The 27,263-nt window shown below is 38.0% G+C and overlaps 4 protein-coding genes, 1 long non-coding RNA gene and 1 pseudogene across 5 annotated transcripts; all 6 read left to right on the plus strand.

Annotated features, from left to right (window-relative positions):
* Nucleotides 1-2,742: 2,742 nt before the first annotated feature.
* Nucleotides 2,743-5,329, plus strand: LOC126625586 (PKS-NRPS hybrid synthetase cheA-like). Its single transcript, XM_050294638.1, has 2 exons — nt 2,743-3,111; nt 3,759-5,329. Exons 1-2 carry the CDS (start codon nt 2,979-2,981, stop codon nt 5,327-5,329), a joined length of 1,704 nt encoding a protein of 567 aa, XP_050150595.1. The 5' UTR covers nt 2,743-2,978.
* Nucleotides 5,330-6,397: 1,068 nt separating this feature from the next.
* Nucleotides 6,398-6,767, plus strand: LOC126627301 (uncharacterized). Its single transcript, XR_007624968.1, has 3 exons — nt 6,398-6,481; nt 6,573-6,646; nt 6,740-6,767. It is a non-coding gene; the product is annotated as an uncharacterized LOC126627301 (long non-coding RNA).
* Nucleotides 6,768-10,966: 4,199 nt separating this feature from the next.
* On the plus strand, nt 10,967-11,962 carry LOC126625587 (disease resistance protein RPM1-like). The gene has a single exon (XM_050294639.1). It carries the CDS (start codon nt 10,967-10,969, stop codon nt 11,960-11,962), a length of 996 nt encoding a protein of 331 aa, XP_050150596.1.
* A 5,620-nt stretch (nt 11,963-17,582) lies between these two features.
* LOC126625588 (disease resistance protein RPM1-like) lies at nt 17,583-18,654 on the plus strand. Its single transcript, XM_050294641.1, has 2 exons — nt 17,583-18,554; nt 18,637-18,654. Exons 1-2 carry the CDS (start codon nt 17,583-17,585, stop codon nt 18,652-18,654), a joined length of 990 nt encoding a protein of 329 aa, XP_050150598.1.
* LOC126627280 (disease resistance protein RPM1-like) lies at nt 18,578-19,672 on the plus strand. Its single transcript, XM_050296751.1, has 2 exons — nt 18,578-19,099; nt 19,564-19,672. Exons 1-2 carry the CDS (start codon nt 18,660-18,662, stop codon nt 19,586-19,588), a joined length of 465 nt encoding a protein of 154 aa, XP_050152708.1. The 5' UTR covers nt 18,578-18,659; the 3' UTR covers nt 19,589-19,672.
* Nucleotides 19,673-20,371: 699 nt separating this feature from the next.
* Nucleotides 20,372-26,652, plus strand: LOC126625589 (elongator complex protein 3-like; annotated as a pseudogene).
* The last annotated feature ends 611 nt before the right edge of the window (nt 26,653-27,263 follow it).

Raw genomic sequence — 27,263 nt, forward strand, 5'->3', positions numbered from 1 at the left:
CTCCCAGATTCCCGAGCCCTCTGGCCTAGCCCTCGGTTTGAGACGATTTTAGGGTTACTTTCGACCTTCTGGCCCTCTGGACCATTCGGTTGGAGATGGCCTTATTAGAAATTGGAGTCCATACGAGGATGTGGCTCGTGACATTGTTTTTGCTTGGCAAAGGATGCTGGTTTTAAGGTCAGCCTAGTCCCTTATCATAAAACTCACTTACCTTCACCGTGGGAAAAGAACGGATTTTGGACCTTTTATATCTACAGTGACAGGAGATTAATCTTTCATCAAAACAATTTGTGAGCCCATAATTAAGCGAGAATATTTATCAAAAGGGATGTGATATTCACACACTCCATTTTACTTTTCACACATTCTTCTAATTTTCGGCCTTCAAATCGGATAAATTGAAGAAGATCAACGGATATAAATTAACAAAGGGTGTGTGAGAAGTAATTTGGAGTGTGTGGATAGCACACCCCTTATCAAAATCTAATTGGTTTTGGTGTTATCATTCACTTTATCTAAAAGTTCAAGAAGAAGTATGTGTTTGTATGGCTGAACATAAATAAAAAATATGGGCAATAATGTGATTCCACACAAACCAAATCTTACTTCTGTTTTTTTTTTTTTTTTTTTCCTTAAACTTCAACTACATGTGATTATAACATGTCTCTAATATTTGAAAAAAAAAAAGTCACTCTCCCTTCTGTCCCCGCTCCTATGTTTTTTCTCACTTTCTCTCTTCTTTTAAGAACAAAAATAAAAAACGTTCACACACACTTTATATTAGGGGTGGATTTTTTTGCCAAATTGCCGTGCCAACCGAATTACCAACCGTGCCATACCGATTTTGTGCCAAATTTTTTGTGCCAATCGGTAATGGTACGGTATTGTACCGTACCGAAATTTCTTGGTACGGTATTGGTAATGGATATCATTACCACGGTATTACCTTACCGTACCGAACATATAATATAATATATAATTTATAAATTATATAATATATTATTATATAACACATATTTATAATATTCTAATAATTTGATATGATGAAAGAGGCTCAACCTTGGTTCAAGATTCCAAATAGGAAGAAGATTGCGGCCAATGTGTGGGATTTATATGTGTTGGAGAAGTCTAAGTTATTTGAAGCAATGCATAATCAAAAGGTAAGTATCACAACCGATACTTGGACATCGGTACAAAACATTAACTACATGGTAGTTACCGCTCACTTCATGGATAGTGAATGAAAGTTGCACAAACGGATCATAAACTTCATAAAGATCACGGGTCATAAGGGAGAAGACATTGGGAAAGTTCTAGAGGTGTGTTTGAACCAATGGAGGATAGAGAAGATCTTTAGCATGGGGGGAACTTCTATTTGTTTTGGTTCGTAACTTCTATTTGGATTGTAAGCTTAATTTTCATTATGAATCTTGATGCATCATTTGAATTATTGTGTGTGTGAATTGTAAATGATGAATAATAGATGAATTTAGGCTACAATGTATGAGATAAAGGTACAATAAAAAAGTTTTGCCCTTGAATTGGGTTAAAAAAGCAAAATCAAATTTTGTCCCAAAACAAAGTGGCAATTACCATTGCCATACCATGCCAACCGAACATTTGGCAATACCGAACTTCGGTATACCGAAAGTTTGGTATGGTAGTGGTAATAGATTTTACCAAACCGAAAGTTTGGTATGGTAATTGGTACGAGGGTTTTGGTACGGTAACCGTACCGAACCCACCCCTACTTTATATGTGGGCATCCACTAGTACTATTATTAAGCAAAGAGCTTTGTCAACTTTCTTAAAATGACAACCATGTTCTTATTTTTCCTATGTTAACCTTACTTTTAGTACACAATATTTATAAATATAAGGACAAAGTAATAATTATGTAATATATTAAAATAATAAAAGATATGTCCACGTTAGAAGAATCTGTCCCATTATTGTCCCATTTTTCAAAAATAAATTTTTTTTTTTAAATCTAATCATATTATTTAATAAATAAAAAATGAAATTGTTCACTCAGAGTGATCTGCTGGTTTATATTTAACAAGGAGACCATCCAGGCATCAATGATTAACTGGTACGCATGATTGGTGTGTTCCCAGACCACCTATGTGATTGAAGACTTATTTAAAAGAGTGGTCAAGAATAGGTAGAGATGTTGAGCTACTTGGAGTCTAAAATTTGGAAAGAAATAAGCCATAGCACTTTGGTAGATTGATATAGAATTTATTCTGAACTATAAATATATCATGCATGGTGGAACTGTTGCGGGAGTATTAATGAAAATGAATAATTACGATCATTCGATGGAGTCTTCAATTAATAAAATATGAGATTTATAAAACATAAAAGTAAAAGTAGTTGCGAGTTCATTCTTGGAGTACCAAAATCTATGTTTAGCCTAAAGTCACTAAATAAGGGAGCGAAGCCCCTCAGATAATGTCTGATAAAATGGTCATATTTGATTTCAAATTTGTGGACTGAAAAATGATTATTAAAAAAAGAAATTGAGTTATCTGTTAATTGGGTTAACATAATAAAAGGGTTGTGATTTTCACACACCCTTAATTTCCTTTCCCACACCCCTTCTTATTTTTTAATACTTAATTGATATCTTACTATTTACTCTTCCATATATACCCTTTTTACTTTTTGACTTTTAAAAGTTGTTTTTTATTTTTTGATTGTGTTGTAGATTGGAGTAGCAGCCCGATTCTTCCCACTCCCCTGCTTTTTCCCTTGCTTTCTCCCGCTTCTTCCCCAAAACCCAGACACCTCCTGCTTTTTCCCCAAACCCAGACACCTCTCGCAGCCCGATTCCCTCGCCGCCGTAAATATTTCCACTGCTTCTTCGAAGCCTCCCACTCCCTCCGCCAAGCCCAACGAGACCTATTCTGAAATTTCCACTGCTTCTTCTCTTTCCGTTCCCCTGTCCTCTTTATTACTTCTTGTGAAAAACCACAATGGATGACCTAATAATAACAGATGAAGAACTCCAGATGGACATTGAGTTGCAGAAGATATTGGATATGGCATGCAAGGAGGATGGCATGGAAGAAATTTCAGAATGCATTCCTCCTCTTAACACTTTTGATGGTAATTTTCTAAAGTATTTTCTCAAATTATTAAGATTGATTTTGGAATTTAGGGTTTTTGTTCTCTTCTTGCCTCAATTTGTTTTTTAGGTTTAGTTTTTTCTTTCCCTAATTTGTGGTTCAAATGATAATTGAATGAATGAATACTGGTGGTTTAAGATAAATGTATCATGTAACAATGAAGTAACTGAATCCAGGGGAAGAAATTAGAAAATCACGAAACTAAGTTTGTAAATGTTTTTGACATCAGAATTTTTTTTACAAGAATAATGAAAAATTAGGCAATGCTCAGAGACTAAGGAGCAAAAGATTAAAAACTACCATGCTTACGTGAATGCACCGGGCAATGCTCTATAACATATTTTTCTCTCATGTACACGGCAATGCTCTATAATAGAGAATATTGATTTGTGTTGGTTTTGGGGAAATTAATTTTCTATTGGAATCTATTGGTCCCCAATACACTTTAACTTAATGGTAAATTGGTATTAGGTTTAATTGTTGTGGTTTTACCTAGGCTCCATGTTTTGGTGTAAACTTGATATAATGCATACAATGCTTTGGTATAAATTTGATACTTAAATGTCTAGTCCATTGATAAAAAGTATATATTCTACATATATAAATGTGTTGGTTTGTGATATATAGGAAGTCAACCAACGATTGATGAGCCCGATAAAATGCTTTCTTTGTTGGCGAAATGTTTTGAAAGTCGAGAAGACCTCATCGGGGAAGTTCGTAAGATAGCATTAATGCAAGGGTTTGCAACCGTTATTAGAAGATCTAAGACAAATACATATGTTGCTATTGGTTGTGATAGAGGTGGGGATTATCGAGCCTCTAAAACTTCACTAGATGAAAGAAAAAAAAACTCAGGATCTCGCCTCATAAATTGTCCATTTGAAGTCAAGGGGCGTAAAAAGAAATGTGAAGAATTTTGGAAGTTAGAGATAAAAAGTTTATTGCATAACCATGAACTTTCAAATGACATGTGTGGACATCCTTCTTGTCGTCAATTTTCACAAGAGGAAATCTTACGAATTAAAGAAATGAGTAAGGCTGGTATACCACCACGCCAAATTCTATCTTCGCTTCGGCAAGGCAATCCTCATCTTCAAGTAGTTTCTCGAAACATCTATAATCTAAGAGCTAAGATTGTGAAGGAGAGTCTAGCTGGGCGTCCAGTTATTCAAGCATTATTAGAAGAACTTGGTGAAGGTGGTTTCACTTATAACATTGAGTATGATCATGAAGGCCACTTGACTCATTTGATCTTTGCTCAACCCTTGTCTATAGAGTTGACCAAGAGCTACCCATATGTTTTTGTGATGGATTGCACATATAAGACCAACAAGTATAAGATGCCATTATTGGATATCATAGGAGTTTCAAGTTTCAACACATCCTTTTATTCTTGTTTTGTTTTCATGCAAAATGAGAAAGAAGAGGATTATGTGTGGGCTCTAAAAATGTTTAGTAAGATTTTGGGAGTTGATAATCATCCTATGGTGATTATAACGGATAGGGAGTTGGCATTAATGAATGCTATACGCATTGTCTTTCCGAGTACTTCCAATCTTTTGTGCGTGTGGCATATTGAGAAAAATATACTTGCAAATTGTAAAGCTCATTTTGAGGAAGAAGTTGATTGGATTGATTTCATTTCTACTTGGACAATTTTAATCCAATCTCCTAATGAAACATCATTCAATGAAGCTTGGAGTCGTTTTGAAGTTAAGTACGAGGAGAAGAAATTTGTTTTGAAATATATTCTTGGTACTTGGCTTCCATACAAAGAAAAGTTTGTAAGTGCATGGTCAGAGAAAGTTACCCACTTTGGTAACCGTGTTACTTCAAGAGCCGAAGGTGCACATGCAACGCTAAAAAAATATCTTCAAGTTTCAACTGGAGGTCTTCGCGAGGTAAAAGAAAAAATATGCCTTGCTATTGAAAATCAATTTCAAGAAATCAAAACTCAACTTTCAAGTGAAAAAGTTAGAGTTTCACACAAGTTTCGACTTCCCTTCTTCAAAGAGGTTGTTACTCATGTATCTAGATTTGCATTGAATGAGTTATATAATCAATATGAAGCATCAAGTTCTTCTGATCTTCCATCTCAATGTAAGGGTCATTTTCTCAAGACAATGGGTCTTCCTTGTGCTCACATGATTAGAGAGATGAATATTGAAGTCTTGCAACTAAATGACATATTTCCATAATTGAGGATTGATAGAAGATTGTTTGTCAATGATCGTCATGTAAGCTTGGACAATGAACAAGATCAAATAAGCGGCCTTCTATTGGAGTTTAAAGATAAGTATGAAAAGTTGCCTCTTACTCAAAAAGAGGATACCAAAAGGCAACTTTGTGAATTTATTGATACTTCTCTTCCATTAACTCTTGAGCCTAATGTTAAACCTCACAAAGGTCGTCCAATGGGTTCTAAAAATTAGGGGTGGGCACTTAGAACCGAAAACCGAAACCGAAACAAGAACCAAATCGAACCGCACCGAATGGTTTGGTTTTGCGGTTTTGGAACTGTTTTGGTTTTGAAACCGAACCGCATCATAGAAAACGGTTTGGTTTCGGTTTTGGCTTTTGAAAACCGCATCGAAACCGAACCGCACCGCAAATATTAATAAACATTTAATTAAATGTCCATATTAAATTTCATGTTTTAATTGGTTGTTTGTTAGAATCCATGCACTTAGTATGGACACAACCACACTGGAATATCATCATTCATCACTTTCTTTCGTTCATTAACTTCAAGGACCTTTGTTATTTTATACCATCACACACACACACACACACACATATATGTACAAGGGTGGACTAATCTTGTTATCAAGAGTCGAACACTGATCTAATGAAGTCCACTTATTTGAAGCATGATATCACATATTCTAGTATGAAAGTTTCACTCATGTTTAATGAATTCAAAGTTATTCAACTTGTTTTATGTTATACTTTGTACGGGACACCTTTTTGTTGCACAAACATATTTTAACATCACAACTGCATGCAACATGCTAATTGTTTATATAACAAATGTATTTTTCCTATTGCTACTGGGAAATGCTTATTAATATGTTTAATTTCAAATTGTACATTTTTTCTTAAAAACCAAACCGAAACCGTTTGAAACCACACCAAACCGAACCAAACGATTTGGTTTTATTTCGGTTTTGGCTTCAAAACCGCACCGAACCAAACAGCAAACAATTTTAGTTTTGGTTTTGGTTTCACTCAAAACCGCACCAAACCAAACCGTGCCCACCCCTACTAAAAATAGAAAAGAATCAAGCTCTACAAAGCGTGGTCCTTCAAAGTTTGAAATAGTGGAGAAGGCTCAGAAACGTGCTCGACGGGTATGTCATTTTTTTTATTTATCTTTTAATATTGTCTACTATGGTCATGATTATTTATATATACGTATAACTTAATGTTCATTGTTTATAGGTGTGATGAGCATAATGATTTGCCAAAGAAACTTTTTGTTAATAATAGCTTAGATGTGTAAAGAACACATTAAGGTACATATATTTTTGTTGATTTTTCCCCATAAAAATACTAATTAAGTTTGTAATTTTCTTTCCTTTTGTTGACATGTTTTTATTTTCTTGTAGGTTGGAGTGCATGGGTTTCATATCTTTTGGTAATATTGACATCTCCTTTTGAACACAAGATTAAAGGCCAAACATAGTGTAGGCAGAATGTGAAAGCTTGTAATGATATCTGATGTATTTTTTGGGGCATGAGGCTACTATTATGGGGATTAAAGTGTATGTGGATTGCTTACTAGTATTTTGTACAATTCATGTAACTTATGCATATATGCTATATCATTAGGTAATCGTTTTATTTTTATTTATATAATAGGTGTTTTATACTTGTTTTGGGATCTCTCAGATTAGGCAGTAGAGCTTGAGTTACAAAAGGCATATATGGTTGAGTGTTAGAAAAAGAAAAAAACAAGTTTAAAATAAAATAACAAAAGTATTTTAAAATTTCAATGGTCAAAAAGTAAAAATGGTATATATGGAAGAGTAAATAGTAAGATATCAATTAAGTATTAAAAAATAAGAAGGGATGTGGGAAAGGTAATTAAGGGTGTGTGAAAATCACAACCCTAATAAAATAAGGAGAGAACATTACATTCATACATTATTGAGTTAGTAGCTCACCCATGACAAGTGTTGAATTAGAGAATTGAAAAGTAGTTTATTTTTTTTCAATAGGTGGTGGCGAGAAAAATACAACCTACTCGGTTTCAGAAGACGATTTACAAATTGCCACGAATATCAAAGAATTGGTCTTTGTCCAAAAGTTTTGGTTTTTGTCCAAAAGTATTGGTCTTTGTCTCATGCCGTAATTATTTTCCAATTTTCATAGATTATAATCTTCGTCTCCATCTTCATCTCCGTCTCATATTTCATATTTAATTTCCATAGATTATAATCTTCGTCTCCGTCTCATATTTCATATATTCATCGAGCTCATCAACAAGGAGTCCAATCATTGCAACTCTTTTGTGAGCTTCCATATGCCCCTGAGTATGTTATTATGCACTCTTACTACCATAGATATCCTTCTAGAATATATTTGGAATAAAGTATTACGTGCTTATGAGCTTTATCTCATCATTTGTTTTACTTTTTTCTCTTATTATATATGTCACTCAGATTTAGAGCATTCAGCCTTGAACACAAGATTTTGAATTCGATTTCTTCTTCATCAATGTTGCTTGTATAATAGAAAGGGGTAAGCTATTGATTTGTACCATTAAATTGAATTTGCTTTATGATCTTCCGTCGACTTTTGGACTTTGTTGCAGGTATAAAAGTTGATCCTTACCTTGAGCTCTATCTTCTTGTAAATTTTGGTAGAATTTGGAGTTAGTCTGAAAATTGAGAAACCACCATGTGTGGCGGCGCGAGTGAAAGTCAAAATTTATGGATTTTGGACAGCGAGACGTTCTCGATGTCCTGAGCCCTTATCCAAAATCCATTCATTACGATGGTTCGATTATTCAATTTTTGGAATAATTGACTGCCGTATGATTTTTGTAATTGATGACAATCTAATTGTTGGATTGTCGTACAATTTTTTGAGCATCATAGTTATTAGTTGTTTGATCTTTGAGAACTTATGGATTGGAAATCCGATGTGCTAATCTCCCGAATTAAATAACCTACGTTGTTGACCTTAGAGGACCTACTTATCGACAGTTGACTTTTTAGTCAATGTGCCCTATTCTAGAGTGTCGTTGTTATAGAATGTTATTGAGGCTTGATGGAGCTTAGTTGTCTCATTTCAATGGTGTGTGGTTCTCGGTTGACATGCATCTCGATTTACGTTCAAGTGGCACTTGGTCTCGTTTTATGTGTCGGTCTTATTAAGTTTCTTAAGTGGGGTTTGTGTATTGTATTAGGTTCCTTGGAGCGGAGTCGGTGAATCCGAAAGTGCAAATAACCCAGGTGAGTGACTTTAATATTATATGATATGGTTATTACCCATGAGAATTTCCTTGTTATGTACTTTGTGGATATAACATGAATTTACAAATGATTTTATGGAAATGTGTGCCACTATGCTATGATTACTTGATGATGCTATTGGAAAATATATATATGTTATGCCTGAAAAGATTGTGGTACATGAGGGCTAGTAGAAGACCGCTAACCCAATACATGGGGTAATGTGGATAAAATCAGAATCTGCACCATGTAGAAGTGGTACATGGATGGTCGTGCTTGGTTAATCCGCAATGGGGGACCATACTACTTTGGGATCGTGCTTGGTTAATCCAGGATGAGCGATCCTTATTATTTAGGTATGTCCATACATATTCAGGGGTGATCATGCTTGGTTAATCCGCAATGGGTGATCACTCTCTATTAGTATCAGTAGGAGTGACTCTGCTTGCTTGGTTAATCCGTTATGGGAGGGGGGGACCACATCCTAATTGGTTACCTATTGTAGGCCTCGGCCAAACTGTGTCTCTCTATAGCCCTAGACTATTTATTACATATATGAAAGATGAGATTGAAGGCATGTGTGGCTCAATCTAGAAAGTGAATTGAATCAAATAGTTTACATGATGGTGTTGCCTTAAAGAGAATGATTTCGGATGTAACTCATTCCTACTCATAACGAAGAGTTGTAATGATGAAATAGATACCAATCTCATTCCTACACGTGATTGTATTATTGATGTTGTGTCATTCATACACAACTTCGGGTTGTGTGATGACTAAGAATGTTGTTAGAAGACGTGTGGTGAGATTCAAATTGATTAACCATTCCTATACGTATAATGAGGTGTATGGTGGTTAAATTATGAAATATGTGGCAATTGGACCCTTGTGATTATTCGGAAAATGAGAAAGGCTAGTGGTGAGTTACAATTCGAAGAGAATGACAAAATGATATTGACGGTGATTAAATTGACCCAGTATTCAGAGAAAAGTCATGTGAGGACATAACACTACTTCGTAGCTTATCCGGGTTTTGATTTGCCTGGTGCACCATTCCCAAGGCGTAGGGTTATTTTGCAGAGCAATGGGTAGAGGTTAGAGAAGAAGGTTGCAGGTTATGCAGCTGTGTGGGCATCGCATTAGAGAATAGGATTGCCACCCTTTGTTGTAAGCTATTTCCGCTAAGCTCTGATGTATATTATATGTATGAGTCTCAGTGACTCTTATGTATTTTATATTGTACTACTACTGTTTTACCGTCGCGTGTCGATTCCGAACATGTCGATCGGGGCATGACACTATTACATATATTGAACATATAAAATGCAAAATGAAAATTTTCTATTTTCTGTAAAGCCTATAACAATTTATTGAAAAAAATGAAAGTATTCAACAAGTCTATTACAATATCTTGAAAAAATAAAATGCAAAGTAAAAGTTATCTATTTTTTGTATAGGCGGGTCTAGGCGGGCGCCTTAGTAGGTCTAGGCGTCATTTATTAATTTTCAAATTCCTAGGCATTAATCGGGGCGGTGGCCAACCACTGGGCGCTGTTGGGATTTTTAGAGCTGTGGTTAACATGTTGACCCAAAACCTGTTATTTCTTTGTCGTTCAATGTCTGATTAACGGGTCGTGAAAAAAAAATTGTCTGGTATTTGTGTAGAGTTCAATCTACTATACCCAAAACATTCCGTTCTTTCGACGTGTGTACTTTCATTTAACAACAATTTTGTGGTACTTGTCAACTGCCACCTACAAAGAATTGAAACTTTTGGTTATCCTTAACACTGACAAAAATCCATGACAATTGGTGGAAGAATTAGATTGAATGAGTTCGAAATTTTCAATCATAGATTTTTGTTCTTGCACCAAATTCTTTAATTCTGTGTTCTTGCAAAAAAGACTCGAGAAGTAGTTTTCGGACTTTTGAAGTTTGGCCCTTTGTTAAACTGAATGAAAGTTAAGAACAGAAATTTAAATTTCTTAAGTACCTTATTTAGATCTTGGTTTCGTTTTGAAAACTAAGCACATAGTTTGTTAAATACAAAAATTTATCCACTACATTCTTTTTTTCTTTTTCTGTTGTTTTGAAACTTGTCTTTTCTGCAGACAGATTGCATACCAAGTATCGAAAGCCAAAATGGAGTCAGCTGCATCACTATTGATTGGGAAAATTGCGTTCATTCTTGAGAACGAAGCATCTTCCATAGCGGCAGTCCGTGATGAAGTTGATGAGCTTAAGCTGGAGCTCATAAGCATGAAATCTTTCTTAATAGATGCTGAAGGCAAGGAACCACAAACAGAAGCAGAGAAAACGTGGGTTACAAGCGTCAGAGATTTGACCTGCGATGCTGAAAATGTCATTGATGAGTTCATGTATCACATATATGACAAGAAGAGTGCGACTCCATTTGCAAAATTGCTCCACAGAACCATTTACTTTCCAAAGAATCTTTGGCATCAGCATCGAATAGCCAAAAAATTACAGAAAATCACAAAAAAGATCAAAGCCATTCCAGAGAGGAATGAGAGATATGGTGTCTCTACAATAGAAGGAACAACTTCGGATAGTGTTCCCAGATGGGTGAAGAACAAAGCCGAGTCTTCTCTTTATATTATGGAAGACGAACTAATCGGGATTGAAGACAAGAAGCAAAGGTTAATGGGGTTATTGATGAATGGAGAGGAAAATGAAATGGTTGTGTCTATAGTCGGGATGGGAGGATCAGGCAAGACAACTCTTGTTGCCAATACCTTCAACAACGAAAATGTAAAGCGGCATTTTGACTGTTATGCATGGATCACTGTTTCTCAAACTTTTGTGATCGAAGACTTATTAAAAAATCTGATCAAGCAATTCCACCAAGGAAGAAAGGAAGAGATGACTGCACAATTGGATTCCATGAGTTACAAAGAATTGTTAGAGATGTTGTCGACATACTTGAAGTCTAAAAGGTACCTAGTTGTATTGGATGATGTGTGGGACATTAAACTTTGGCAAGAAATAAGGATACCACTTCTTAATAGACATCATGGAAGTCGAATCATGCTTACAACTAGAAAGAAAGACATAGCATTCTATTCTTTTGAAGTTGAAAGTCGTCCTATTGAAATTGAACCCTTGGGAAACAATGAAGCTTGGGAGCTCTTTAGCAAGAAAGCATTCTCAACTTACGATAATAAATCTTGTCCACCAGAGCTTGAATCCTTAGCATGGAAACTTGTGGATAAGTGTGAAGGCCTACCTCTGGCAGTGGTAACTTTAGGTGGTCTAATGTCTTCCAAGAGGTCATCATCGGAATGGAGAAGCGTATATAACAGCTTAAATTGGCACTTGACTAACCATCCTATGCTGGAACTGTTGTGCTAGGATAGCACCAAACTCGTTGGAACCAACTCAAGCTAACCCACAGGAAATTTATCAAATGAAAATGCAAGAACAAAATATAAAAGACACCAAGATTTTAACGAGGTTCCTCAACAGTCAGTGTAACTGGAGTACGTCCTCGGAGCAGTAGGAGCTCACCCAATAATCCACTATCAACCAAATGGGAGTTTACAAAGTGTTGGCAATCTCACAACCCAAATAACCCAATACACCCAATAGCTCTCACACACCACAGAAACCAATAGAGAAAGAAATATAATGAATAATTTCTTCTCTATACATGTAGCTCAAAGCTATTACAACAATAACTATGATGGATGATTGCTAATAAAAAGAAGAGCACATTCTTCTTCTTTTCAACAAAGGGTTGTTGCACCCTTTCTAATTTTCTGATGCTCTGCAGCTTGCACTCATTTTCTCTGCAGCTCTCTTCTCTCTTCTGCTCAAAACTGAAATTGAGCTCTCCTTTTCTTCTCTATCTACCGAAACAAAACAATGACTTATTATTTAAACCAAGCCATCACTTTCGGCTAATAAAAAACCACAAAAGAAGAAAAAACATCATCATGATGCCTCCTCATCATGATGTCTTTATAATTTTATAACCAAAAGTTTTTTCTTTTCCTTTTTTTAATAGCCGAAAGTAATTGTTGTTTGGCCATAATTTAACAATCTCCACCTTGGCCAAATTTCGAAAACACCATGATAAGCCAACCAACACAATCAACACAAAAAAATCACTCCCAAACACTAGTACGAGAACAACTCATACCGAGCCAAATGCTCCAAAACTCCTACTGCTCAACGCCTTCTTTATATAGGCATAATGTGAGCCAAGTTCAAACAATGAACAAACTTGGCTACACCAACAACCTTAGTCAACATATCAGCGGGGTTGTCTTTAGTTGGAATCTTCTGGAGAATGATTTCCCCTTCACCAACAATTTCACGAACAAAGTGATAACGCACATCTATGTGCTTGGTCCTCGCATGATGAACCTGATACTTAGCCAAATAAATGGCACTCTGACTATCACAATGTACCTCCACCTGCTTCTGATCAACCCCCAAATCTCTAATCAGCCCATGTATCCAAATGGCCTCCTTTATAGCTTCAGCAACTGCCATATATTCAGCCTCTGTAGTAGACAAGGCAACAGACGACTGCAAAATAGACCTCCAACAAACTGGCCCTTTAGCCATAGTAAACACATAGCCTGTAGTAGACTTCCTTCCATCCAGATCACCTGCATAATCTGAATCAACATAACCAACTGCAAAATGACCAATACCAGAGTCATCTCTCTCAAAGCATAAACCAATATCTCGAGTACCATGGAGATACCTCAATATCCACTTAGCTGCTTGCCAATGCTCTTTACCTGGATTATGCATATATCGACTCACCATGCCAACTGCATGAGCAATATCCGGTCTAGAGCATACCATTGCATACATCAAACTACCAACCAAATTTGCATATGGTATATTTTTCATTTGCAGCTTCTCTTTATCAGTTTTAGGACATTGTAGAGAACTTAATTTAAAATGAGGAGCCAAAGGGGTACTAACCGGTTTGGTTGAATCATGAACTCCAAACTTCCGAATCAACTTCTCAAGGTATTGTCTTTGATTCAAACTGACGAAACCCTTTGCTCTATCTCTAGTGATCTCCATGCCAAGGATCTTCTTCGCTTCACCAAGATCCTTCATCTCAAACTCATTCTTCATTTGCTTCTTCAATTTTTCAATCTCTTCAACATTTTTTGAGGCAATCAACATATCATCAACATATATCAACAAATAAATGAAAGACCCATCTTGCAACTTCTTGAAGTACACACAATGATCATATTGACTTCTAGAATAATTTTGGCCTCTCATAAATTTATCAAACCTCAAATACCATTGTCTTGGAGATTGCTTCAAGCCATAAAGTGATTTCTTCAATTTGCAAAACAAATTCTCCTTCCCTTTCACTATATACCCATCCGGTTGACACATATAAATCTCTTCATTCAAATCACCATGTAGGAAAGCCGTCTTCACATCAAGTTGCACAAGCTCAAGATCATACTGTGCAACAAGAGCTAACATAATGCGAATTGAGGAGTGCTTCACAACCGGAGAAAAGATTTCATTGTAGTCAATGCCCTCCTTTTGTGCATACCCTTTAGCAACTAATCTTGCTTTGAATCTCACATTGCTTTTCTCATCAGCATCTTCCTTCTTAGCATACACCCATTTGCAACCGATAGCTTTCTTGCCCTTAGGCAATTTAGCTAACTCCCAAGTCTTGTTCTTCAAGAGAGAATTCATCTCATCACCCATGGCATTGCACCACCTCTTCTTCTCCTCACTCTCAATGGCTTCCTCGAAATTAGATGGAATATCATCAGTGATAATAGGAAGAGCAAAAGAAACATAGTCACTATACCGAGCTGGCTTGGTAATTTGTCTCTTTCCTCTGTTTTTGGCAATAGACTCTTGAGGTGAAACTTGCTCTTCAACTTGAATAGAATCTTCAAGTTCAACTTCTTCAACATCCTCATGGTCTCCCACTTCTTCACTTGTAGTGGCTTCGACATCAGCGGAAATAGGATTTGAAGTACCAGATGCAACTTTCTCAAGCTCCACCTGTTGGACATCTTTCACATTCTTCTCAGAGACTTTGTACATACTTTCTTCATCAAATGTCACATCTCTACTAATTACCAGTTTCTTCATCTCTGGACACCACAACCTGTAACCTTTGACACCACTACTAAAACCAAGAAAGATAGCCTTTTTGGCTCTAGGATCAAGTTTATTTTCAGTTACATGAAAATAAGCAGGTGAACCAAAAATACGAATATGATCATAATCAGAAGAAGGTTTTCCAGTCCATACCTCAATTGGTGTCTTACCCTGAATAGCAGCTGAAGGTAACCGGTTGATGATGTGACATGCATAATTAACTGCTTCTGCCCAAAATGACTTGCTTAAACCCGACTGGGACAACATACATCTAACATTCTCAAGCAAGGTTCGATTCAATCTTTCTGCAACTCCATTTTGTTGTGGAGTTCCCCGAACACTGAAATGTCTCACAATTCCTTCTTCTTTGCAAACTTTAAAGAAGGGATCGGATGTGTATTCACCACCATTATCCGATCTCAAAATCTTAATCTTTCTCCCAGTCTGGTTCTCAACCATTTTCTTCCAACCCAAGAAAATGCTCAACACCTCACTCTTGTGCTTCATAGTGTAGACCCAAGACCTTCTTGAATAATCATCAACAAAGGTCACGAACCAATGTCTACCACTCAAAGAGGGAGTCTTTGTAGGACCCCAAACATCCGAATGCACATAATCAAGAATGCCCTTCGTCTGATGTACAGCAGTACCAAACTTCACTCTAGTTTGCTTCCCCAAGACACAATGCTCGCAGAAATCAAGCTTACAAGTCGTGGCACCTTTTAGAAGACCTTGTTTCACAAGCCCTTGTAGAGCTTTTTCACCGGCATGACCTAATCTCATATGCCACAATTTAGTAGTATCTGAATCAGATGTGCCCATATTTTCAGAGACTACATATGCTTCACCTGTCACAGTGCTTCCCTGCAATAAATACAAATGGCCACATCTAGGAGCTTTCATCACAACAAGTGCACCATAAGTAACTTTCAATGTCTGTCCATCTGAATGAAACCTGAAGCCCTTGGATTCCAGAGTACCCAAAGAAATAAGATTTTTCTTCAAATTCGGTACATACCGAACACCTGTCAACTCTTTAACCATGCCATCATGCAACTTCAAACGAACTGTACCAATCCCTTTTGTTGTGCAAGGATTATCATCTCCCATGAACACAACGCCACCATCAAACTCTTTCAAGCTTGAAAACCAATCCTTGTGAGGAGTCATATGATGAGTACAACCCGTATCCAACACCCACTTAGTAGCACAATCAAATGATGAGGAAGTGGTTAAAGCAAAATCAGAAAAATCTGTTTCAACCTCAGCAACATTAGCTTCAGAACTTTCTTTGCCTTTGGTCTTCAATTTAGGACAATCTTTCTTCCAATGACCCTTATTATGACAAAAGGCACATTCATCCCTTTCCAAAGGTTTTCTACCTTTAGAGTTTCCTCTAGGTCGAGACTGTGATTTTTTCCTGCTAGAAGATGACCTCCTCTCCGATGATCTACCTCTAACAAATAAAGCTTCAGAGGTACTATCATGATTTTTATCTCTATGCCTCATTTCATAATTCATCAAGGCATTTGACACATCTTCAAATTTCACAGTTTCTTTACCATGCATAATAGTGGTAACAAAATGCTCATAAGAATCCGGCAAGGAATTCAACAATATTAAGGCCTTATCTTCATCCTTAATATCCTCATCTAAATTTAACAAGTCGGCAATCAACTTATTAAAAGCATCAAGGTGTCTAATCATTTTTGTACCTTCTTTGTATTGGAAGCGGTAGAGCTTTTTCTTCAAGTGTAGCCGGTTCTCTGCACTCTTTGTCATATACTTGTCTTCCAATTTTTGCCACAACACACTTGCTACCGTCTCCCGCATCACAAAATACTTCTGAGTTTTTGCAAGGCACAACCGAATTGAAGAGCAAGCCCACAAATTTAATTTCTCCCATTCCGACTTCGACATAGCTTCCGGCTTTTCTCCCAAAGCGGCAAGTAGATCTTGTTGAGCCAACACATCTTTGACCTCACATTGCCACATCCCGAAGTTGTTTGTGCCATCAAACTTTTCCACTTCGAACTTTGCATTTTGCACCGTAGTTCTTGCAAACCCGGAGGTGCTTCCAAAAGGATTCTCATCTTGCCCGTCTGACATCTTTTGGCAACTAGACAGTACCCAAGAGCAACCAGTGCTCTGATACCAATTGTTGTGCTAGGATAGCACCAAACTCGTTGGAACCAACTCAAGCTAACCCACAGGAAATTTATCAAATGAAAATGCAAGAACAAAATATAAAAGACACCAAGATTTTAACGAGGTTCCTCAATAGTCAGTGTAACTGGAGTACGTCCTCGGAGCAGTAGGAGCTCACCCAATAATCCACTATCAACCAAATGGGAGTTTACAAAGTGTTGGCAATCTCACAACCCAAATAACCCAATACACCCAATAGCTCTCACACACCACAGAAACCAATAGAGAAAGAAATATAATGAATAATTTCTTCTCTATACATGTAGCTCAAAGCTATTACAACAATAACTATGATGGATGATTGCTAATAAAAAGAAGAGCACATTCTTCTTCTTTTCAACAAAGGGTTGTTGCACCCTTTCTAATTTTCTGATGCTCTGCAGCTTGCACTCATTTTCTCTGCAGCTCTCTTCTCTCTTCTGCTCAAAACTGAAATTGAGCTCTCCTTTTCTTCTCTATCTACCGAAACAAAACAATGACTTATTATTTAAACCAAGCCATCACTTTCGGCTAATAAAAAACCACAAAAGAAGAAAAAACATCATCATGATGCCTCCTCATCATGATGTCTTTATAATTTTATAACCAAAAGTTTTTTCTTTTCCTTTTTTTAATAGCCGAAAGTAATTGTTGTTTGGCCATAATTTAACAGGAACCAATGAGCAGCATCTTGTTGCTTAGTTTCAACAATTTGCCCAACCGGTTGAAGCCATGTTTCTTATATTGTGCCCTTTTCCCAGAAGATTATCTCATCAAAAGAAAAAGGTTGATCAGGTTGTGGATAGCTGAAGGGTTTGTTGAACCAATTGATGGGGTCACACCAGAAGAAGTTGCAGAGGGTTATCTTGTGGAACTGATTGTTCGTAGCATTCTACAAGTTGAAAAGCATGAAGCTGTAGGACTAAGAGCATGTAAGATGCATGATCTTGTGCGTGAGCTTGCTTTGTCGATATCAAAGAAGGAAAATTTCGGTGCTACGTGTGTTGGCAGAGAAATAATAGATAAAGCTGAAATCCGCCGATTGTCAATTCAAACAACTGAAAGAGAAATTAATTCTTGCACAGGTATGTCAGAGCTTCGCTCCTTTCTTGTCTTTGGCGCGTTAGAGAAATTGCCTTCTGGATTCAAGTTGTTGAGAGTTCTAGATGTGCAGGATGCTCCAATTGATAGATTTCCAGATGAACTAGTGTACTTGTTCAACTTAAGATATTTAAATTTGAAGAAAACTTTGATTGAGGAGCTTCCAGAATCCATCGGACGGCTTCACAATCTTCAAACGTTGAACATTTGTGACAGTAAGATAAAGGCACTTCCAAAAGCAATCTCCAAGTTAGTAAACCTACGCCATCTAATCATGTATTGTTACATTGGTGATTTGGCGGTCTTTAGACATGTCAGTGGGACAAAAACAGCATCGGATCTAAGTAAATTACAGAAACTGCAAGTTTTGGATTCTGTTGAATCAGAAGGAAAGATTATTAAAGTCATCAGGAATATGACCCAACTTACAAGCCTCGGTATTACAAATGTGAAAGCAAGTGACGAGATGGACCTCTGTGACTCCCTTCAAAAGTTAGAGCTCCTTCACACTTTGCTTTTAGTGGCAAGTGATGAAGAGGAGTTTCTTCGAGTTAATGCACTACGTTCGCCTCCTCTAGACCTTCAAAACATTTTATTGGCCGGAAAACTAGAAAGGTTACCTCTTTGGTTAGGTTCACTCAATAACCTGACACGTATGTATCTACGTTGGTCTAGACTGGAAGAAGATGTGCTACCTCACATTCAAGCATTGCCGAATCTTGAAACGCTTGGGCTATTTAATGCATATGTTGGCAAAAAATTGTGTTTCTCCAGAGGCTTCATAAAGCTTAAGGATTTGGTGTTGAGCAGCTTCCCGGTATTGAATAGTATAGCTATAGAGAAAGGGGCGATGCCAAATCTCCAGCTCTTATCCATTGCGTACTGCCTGGAGTTAAAGGCATTGCCGCAGGGCATTGAGTTCCTTGCTAACGTAGAACGCTTGACGCTGTCTTCTGTTCCAATGCAACTTATAGAGTCCGTAAGAGGAGGCATGGATCATCCAAAGGTGCAACATATTCCTGAAATCCACCTGCATTATGAGAGAGAAAATATATGGTACCATAAAAGCTTTTCTGGTATTCACTCTCGCAAAAGGTATGCACACTTTTATCCTTGCATAAAAAATTTATTACGGTTAGACTTACCACATTTTTTGTATCACATTTGTACCACATTTTTTTATAGAGGTAGAGCTCATCGACACATGTGGATCTCATTTCTATTAGAGAGATGGTACAAATGTGGTAAAAGTAATAATTTTGTAAAAAAATATTCCACAACTTAATTATTTGAACTATTACGTTAGAAAGTTAAAAGGTTGGTGATTTTTATACTCCTATTTTTTTTTTCCTTATGCGCTCCTCTTGTTTTGATTCGTTAGTGTTTTGATTTATTAGGCTATGAAAAAGAGGAAGTAGAGCATCGGAGTGTAAAAATCATTTTCCCTCACAGTTTGCTTGTCCAATCTTATATAGAAGTCCGGCAAAGACAAAATATGCATGCATTGAGATTTTATTTAGTAACTGTGTTTCTTTTGTCTTTTAATGACCTTTTTGTAGAATCAAGCCTCATAAGCACTTGTGAGACTGCAGTGAGTTTTCCTTTGTGCCAATTGATTTTACGGTGAATCTTGACTTTCGTTATAGTAACAGAGCTGACTATATACGTGTTGAGTGATTCGCCAAGGAAGAATTCGTCTATTGTTTGTGTGTTGTGTGAAGTTGCAAACATTGATCGATCTTGGTTTCTTATTTGCCCTTTGTGAAATTGAATAATGCCCAAGATTCTATTTGTGTAACTGAAACTTATATTATTAATTGCTTGCGTGTGTTTTGATGTAATAATATTGGTTTGGAACTGAATCTGTCATTGATGAGAATAATGCCCAAGATTCTGTTTGTGTAACAGGAACTTATATTATTGTTTGCTTGCATGTATTTTGATATAATAATATTGGTTTGGAACTGAATATGTCAGTGATGAGACCAATTCTAACTAAATCAATGATTATGACCCATTTTTCATTTTCAATATTTTTTATTTTTTATCAAGTTTTCAAATATATATTGTTTTAGAGAGGTAAATTTTATGGTGGATGTTTTAGCTCACTATGACTCACTTGAAAAATTATCAGACGGTACGGTATTACTATTTAGGTCGGTGATACTTCTATTCAAATTTTAACATGTGTGCAGTTTCTTACGGCAGCTTTTTAATTTACAATTAATTTTTATTTTTTAGTTTAAACAAAATCAAAAGAACTAAAAATAAAAAGCGTTTTGACGTAGATGCTTAACTTTTAAAGATAAGAACAAAATCAATAGTACCATATTGATTTTTTAGTATAAAAATATAATTTTCTTTAAAATGAATACTACGGTGCTGCCAGTATCCGAGCCCGCCAGAAAGCAACCCCGACCTGGTCGGGGCAGATTCGAGGCCCATGGACTATCCGAAGAAGAGGCCCGGGTCAGGGCCATCGCCGAAATCGTCAGCTCCATGGTCAACCTCTCCCGAAAGGACCAAAACGTCGACCTAAACGCCCTCTAGACCACCGCGTACCGCAAGTACGGCCTCTCACGTGCGACGAAGCTGCTCAAATGATTGCAGCTCTGCCGGAGTCAGACAGTAAAGCTCTTCTCCCCAAGCTCCGGGTCAAGCCGGTCCCAACCGCTTCGGGCATCGTCGTCGTGGCCGGGATGTCGAAGCCTCATCGGTGGCCCCACATCGCCACTACCGGAAATATTTGCGTGTACTGCCCCGACGGTCCCGATTCGGACTTCGAGCATAGCACTCAATCTTACACTGGATACGAGCCTACTAGCAATTCGGGCAAGGTATGGCTTTCTCTAGTTCATTGACGCATTTTATCGAACACTTGATAGGGAATTGAAGTTTTATGTTATTCATGATTCGTTTCGAAGTTTAAAGTTTTCGGCTTGATTGATTTTTCACCATGAAATTGAGAGCTTTGTAATGAAGAGATTATTTGAAGGAATTGGTGTTTAAAACTGGATTAGTGAAGTTAATTTGGTAGTTAATCTTTTGGTTTTGTGTGTTTAGATACAACCCATATGTTTAGAGCTTAAAGAATTTACTTTCGGGTTTGCAGATTTCCATGAGAGCAACGCCAGCCATGCTGGTTGCTCGGGCCACAGGCGAGGAGAAAGGGCCCTCGGGGCCGGTGGGTGCAGCTCCAGCGGGGACGGGCCCGAGTGAGGGTGGGAGCCCGAGTCGGAGGCCCGTGAAAAGTTGACAGGCCTGGCCCCCGAGCTCGTGTGACGTCACGTTGACGCAAGGGCTGGGTCCGGCCCTTTTTTTTATTTTTTTTGTGTCAGGCGCGTGCCCCTCACTCGCGAGTGGGGGCGCGTTGCCCGACATGATTTCAGGGGGATGGCCCGCGCGTCAGTTACCGTTGGGAAGCCACGTGGCTTCCCATGGGCCGTTAGATCCCAACGGTTCTTTAATAAGAACTGTTCGATTTACAACGGTAAAAAAAAAAAAGTTGATTTTATATCAACCGTTCGATCTGAGATCAACGGTTGATATTAATCTGCTTTATAAATTAAAAAAAAAAAGAAAAAATAGTTTTAAAATTAAGAAAAGTTACCGTTGTGACGACGTACGTGACTTTTGGTGCCTTTCCTTGCAGGACGTCGTTGAACACTGGGGATTGGGCAAGGACGTTGAGATCATTTTGAGCTCCCGGAACCCCGAAAAAGGCGTGCCATATCCATGTATCAAAAGATGCCACTGCCTCCAAAATGATAGATTTTGATCCTTTTCTGTCCCCATATGCGCCTTGCCATGCACTTGGACAGTTTTTCCACGTCTAGTGCATACAATCGATGCTTCCTATCATCCCAGGAAAACCTCGCATCTCGCCCTTCTTCAGAAGCCTTTGCAAGTCCACGTGAGTAGGTTTTCGGAGGTACTCTGCGGTGTACAAAGATTCGACTGCTCCGCAAAACCTCATCAGGGCCTCAAGAATGGTTGATTTCCCCATCCTCGTTATCTCATCCACTTGGTCTGCAGATGCTCCATACGCAAGCATCCGCAACGCAACAGTGATTTTTAGCTCAGGCAGGAGACCCATAACACCACAAGCATCCTTCTTTTGCACAAAGTAAGAATCATGGTTGCAAACATCAGTCATGATTCTGTTGAACAAATGTCGTTCCATTCTAAAACGGCGTCTGAAAGTATCAGGAAATGCACTGTTATGGACAAAGTAATCGTCCAACAGCTCTTCACCCCGTCGTTGCCTGCTTCTATCAATGTTTCTTGAACGGTTGGGCCTGCATATCTGAGCAACAGTCTGGATGACTCGACGGGAATGTGAGGCTCTGGCCATTCTTGTTTCATCATCTCTCCTTCTACGCTCCTCATCCTCTTCCATCTCATTTTCGGCTATCTGCAGGTTGAACATTCCTTCAGATTGGTTAAACAATTCCTCCTCTTGCTGATCGATTTCCCACATCATCCTTGATGAAGAAGAAGACATTGTAAGGATGGATGGTGAAGAAGAAGCAGAAATTATGAATAATGAGATAGAGATGTTGAGAAAATTGGTGTGAGATTTGTGAGAATGGATGGTGGATTATATGGACGATTCAGAAAATGATCGGATTGTAGATGAGGCCACGTGGCATGCCGTCATTCGTTAAAAATCTAATCAAAATCTATCCTCAAAGATTCTGAAAAGATAATGACACATGGCACGATCGTATTGGATAAAAATCTTATCGAAATCGATCTCCAATAATTTTATATTTTCGAATAATGACACGTGGCGCAATTTTGAACGAGTTAAAATCTGATCAAAATCTATCGTCAAATATTCTCAAAAGATAACGACACGTGGCACGATGACATTGGATAAAATTCTTATCGAAATCGATTTCCAATAATTATCTTTTCGGATAATGACACGTGGCGCAATTTTGAACGAGTTAAAATCTGATCAAAATCTATCGTCATAGATTTTCAAAAAATAACGACACGTGGCACGATGACATTGGATAAAAATCTTATCGAAATCCATCGTTAAATAATTGTTTGTTTTTATAAAATGACACGTGGCGCAACGAGAACGATTTAAAAAATCTTATCCGAAATTACAAATAATTTTATTTTGTATTATTTAAACAAACAAAAAAACTAATATTTTATTGCCTATTGCCTGGGGGGATGGCTCCAAGGGTGGAGATGCAAATGGCAATTACTGTTCATTAATGACAGTTACTATTCATTTAAGGCAGTTACTGTTCAAAATGATGGATTCAATAGTGGATTGCCAGGGGGGAAGGCTCCATGGGTGGAGTTGCTCTGATAGAGTAATATGCATAGTTGTCGCCTTGTAACTGGTACTGAATTTGTGTTTTCAGGTCGAGTTCATCTTAATGGGCGGTACTTTCATGACGTTGCCCGTGGATTACCGTGATTACTTTATTAGAAATCTGCACGATGCATTATCGGGACACACTTCTGCCAATGCTGAAGAGGCTTTTGCCTACTCTGAGCATGGTGCTACTAAATGTATTGGAATGACCATTGAAACATGAGTTTTTAGTTTGTTTTTGAAGCCGTTAATTTCTCATTCTTGTGTTTAATTTGGTTGACGGTAATTTTTAGCTTACCATCTAGTTTCCAGTTCATCTGGTCGGTCTAGAAGGTTAACGAAGGTAGTTGTAACTTTTTATTCTGCTGGAGGCCAGATTATTGCCTTGGACCTCACTTGAGACAAATGCTTTCTTATGGTTGTGCTAGACTAGAAATTGGAGTTCAGAGTACATACGAGGATGTGGCTCGGGACAACAATAGAGGTCATACCATAGCTGCAGTGGCTGATTGTTTTTGCGTGGCAAAGGATGCTATTTATAAGGTCAGCCTAGTACCTTATCATAAAACTCACTTACCTTCACCGTGGGAAAAGAACGGATTTTGGACCTTTTATATCTACAGTGACAGGAGATCAATCTTTCATCAAAACAATTTGTGAGCCTGGATATATTTTTCAAATTATTGTGCTCTCCCATAGTTCAGGGGATAATATTTTATCATAATCTAGTTGGTTTTGGTGTTACCATTCACTTTGTCTAAGTTCAAGAAGAAGCATGTGTTTGTAATTGTATGACCGTAATCTTTATGAACTGCAATATTAAAAGCCTTGAGGACTGTTTACAATATGCATATTTGCTGTGTATTCTTGTCGTTCATGTTGATTTACTTTTGTTTCACACTAATAATTTTATGCATTTGCTCTAGGTGGTTGCACACATGATGCCTGATCTTCCAAATGTAGGGGTGGAGAGAGACATGGAGAGTTTTCGGGAGTTCTTTGAGATTCCCTTGTTCAGAGCAGATGGGCTTAAAATTTATCCAACACTCGTGATCCGTGGAACTGGACTCTATGAGCTTTGGAAAACGGGCAGGTATAGAAATTACCCACCTGAGCAACTTGTGGACATTGTAGCTCGGATCCTAGCCATGGTCCCCCTTGGACGCGTGTTTATAGAGTTCAGCAAGACATTCCAATGCCTTTAGTTACTTCTGGGGTTGAGAAAGGAAATCTTCGGGGGTTAGCTTTTGCATGGATGGAAGACTTGGGCTTGAAGTGCCGTGAGAGGCTGGAATTCAGGTATGTGGGTAGTCATTCTTGTTTGAACGTGTTTTATGCAACTGAGGCTACAAACATGATCCCTCAAATCCCTTGAAAAAATCTTTACTGAACATTCTTGCTGGTTCTAGGACATACATCACAAAATTAGGCCAGACCAAGTGGAGCTTGTTCGTCGTGATTATATGGCAAATGAAGGATGGGAAACATTTCTTTCATATGAAGATACTCGCCAGGTATTCGTTCTTTATATGTGAGAGAGTGCTTCGTCACACGAAATGATCATTCTATTCTTGTCATGTGCTGAAGTGTTGAGCTGATGGAAGATAACACTTAAAAAGATTATGATTGTAATATTGAGTAGAATATCTAATTTAATTTCGCTTCAGCATATATAGATGAATTGAGGATCTCACTTTTCCAGAACTTCTTGTTTCTCTGATTTGTGTAGTAATTTGTGCACAGAATCTTAAGGCTTGGGTTTTACTGATCAAATTGTTATAAAAAAATCATAAACTACATCACAATAATCATATGAATATTTTCATCTAATAAGACCAAAATCATAAAATTTATTTGAAATTCAATATTGTAATGAGGTGATGATGGAAAGATAGAGGTGGAATAATTGTGGTGGGGTTCCGGGGTAAGGTTTGTATTGGATGGGTGGATTTGGGGCTTTGTGCTAATTAAAAGAGGGAATTGCATGAGAAGTAGTTGGGCCTCGGCTTTGTAGACGAAAAAGAGTTTTAATTTTTTGAATGGCCTGGCTCAAAACGGCACCGTCTAGGCCAGGTCATTAAAAACAATATTAAACTTTCTTCTTCGCTAAATTTTGCTGGGTGCTGCGCTGCAAATTCCAAAACCAGCACGGGACCAGGCAGTCGGGTGGTCCTCAACGATCTTCACAGATGCTTCTTCGATCTTCCGGAGGGTCCGGGGACCACCCAGGTCCTGTAATGGATCCGCCCCTGCCGCCACACACTACCTTTCACCTAATTCCCACACGGAGGTAGATTCTCTGCCCTCCCACTTCCCGTGTCTTTCTGTTTGTATGGTCACGGTTAAGCCACGTCAACATTTTATATTACTATTCCTTTTTGTCTTATTATCTCTTATAAAAAATATATATAAAATGTTGACGTGGTTTAACCGTGACCACATAAAACGGGAGGACACGGGAAGTGGGAGGGCAGAGAATCTGCCTCCTTGCCACACACTGCGCCAACTGTTCGACAATATGCCTCAACCAAACCCCCCGCCATTATTCTCCCGCCTCCCACTTCCGCCTACATCCACCTCCCTTTCTGCCGGAAGCGCTGTCACTACTACGACTTCACAATCGTCGCCCTCGGTGCTGCTTCCGCCCAAACCGAAGGCGACCCGCAAATGACAAACTACTTACAGTTACTCTGCCGAGAAATCAACTCCACAAAAGCCGAAAACAAGACCGATCGGCCTCTGGAGAAGGTGTTTTTTTGCAGCGGCACGCCATCTCTTTCGCCGCCAAAGCTCGTGAATTCCGTTTTGGAGACGTTCGAGGTTGAAATTCGGGTTGAGTTCCCTCCAAGTCGAACAAGGCACGAAATCTACGGTTTTAGTTTTGGAATGAATTTGGTCCTGAAGTTGGAGTTTTTTGTTTGCAGGTATACACCAGGGGAGTTCCCGTTGCCTTCAGAAACGCGGTCTGCTGAGTTCTATAAGATGGCGTCTAGGACGCCTTCGGATATCACTGCAAACACAATCTAACTTATTGGAAGAACAAGCCTTTCTATGCTCTCGGCCTTGGCTCCGCTAGCTATGTCGATGGCGTGAGGTTTTCGAGACCAAAGAGGATGAAAGAGTACACAGGTTACGTGGAGAATATGGAGAATGATTTGGTGGAGTGCGGTGAGAGTCCCCGTACGCTGCAGGACATGGCCACGGACGTTGTTATGATCTCTCTTTGCATGAAGAGAAAACATTACATTTATGTACAATTACTGCTTCGCTGAATTAATATTTAATAAATTCGTCTTTGGTCTCACAATGGGATTAGGATTTCTTCCACTGCTTTCACATTCTTTTATTTTATCTTTCTTTTGCTATAAAAAGTTAATATAAGATGTTGACGTGGCTTAACCGTGACCGTTTAAGTAGGAGGGGAGGGAAGGGGAGGGGAAAAAAAGGGAAGAGAATTCTACTCCCTCACGATGAGCTACCAATAATGTGGTTCAAATTCATTTTTGACGAGAATCGAATTTAAGACAACTCACTTATAAATAAAGAAAAATACTACTAGGCTATATTACCAAGTATTTATTATAATTAGTATTATAAATAATAAATAAAACAAAAAATAATAAAAACTGAAACAAAAAAAAAGAAGAAAAAACCGTACCGTTCAAACTTCAAAGTCAGGGGGAGAGTAAGAGGGAGACCTCCCTTTCTCTGCCGCATATCTCCTGGTTTTATTTTTAATTTTTTTGGTAAAAAAAACCTTCCTGATCTTTTTACTCGTGTTATTACCATTTATCGGATGATATGTTTTCCCGCTTGTTCAGATTGTTCTCATGCTTGACCAATGAGGGAAAAAATCATTTTCCACAATCTAATTTAGCACTCAAAATACCAAGAATGAAGAATTAGGGTTTTGAGTTT

This window comes from Malus sylvestris, chromosome 6 (assembly GCF_916048215.2).
Source record: "Malus sylvestris chromosome 6, drMalSylv7.2, whole genome shotgun sequence".
In the NCBI taxonomy this organism is placed as follows: domain Eukaryota; kingdom Viridiplantae; phylum Streptophyta; class Magnoliopsida; order Rosales; family Rosaceae; genus Malus; species Malus sylvestris.

What these genes read in the sequence shown, in the direction of transcription:
- LOC126627280 (XM_050296751.1), top strand. Translation starts at nt 18,660, where the DNA reads ATGTATCTACGTTGGTCTAGACTGGAAGAAGATGTGCTACCTCACATT. An exon ending in GGTATTCACTCTCGCAAAAG is followed by an intron (nt 19,100 to 19,563) that starts GTATGCACACTT and finishes ACCTTTTTGTAG; the next exon opens with AATCAAGCCTCATAAGCACT.
- LOC126625587 (XM_050294639.1), top strand. Translation starts at nt 10,967, where the DNA reads ATGTATCACATATATGACAAGAAGAGTGCGACTCCATTTGCAAAATTG.
- LOC126625586 (XM_050294638.1), top strand. Translation starts at nt 2,979, where the DNA reads ATGGATGACCTAATAATAACAGATGAAGAACTCCAGATGGACATTGAG. An exon ending in TCCTCTTAACACTTTTGATG is followed by an intron (nt 3,112 to 3,758) that starts GTAATTTTCTAA and finishes TGTGATATATAG; the next exon opens with GAAGTCAACCAACGATTGAT.
- LOC126625588 (XM_050294641.1), top strand. Translation starts at nt 17,583, where the DNA reads ATGAGCAGCATCTTGTTGCTTAGTTTCAACAATTTGCCCAACCGGTTG.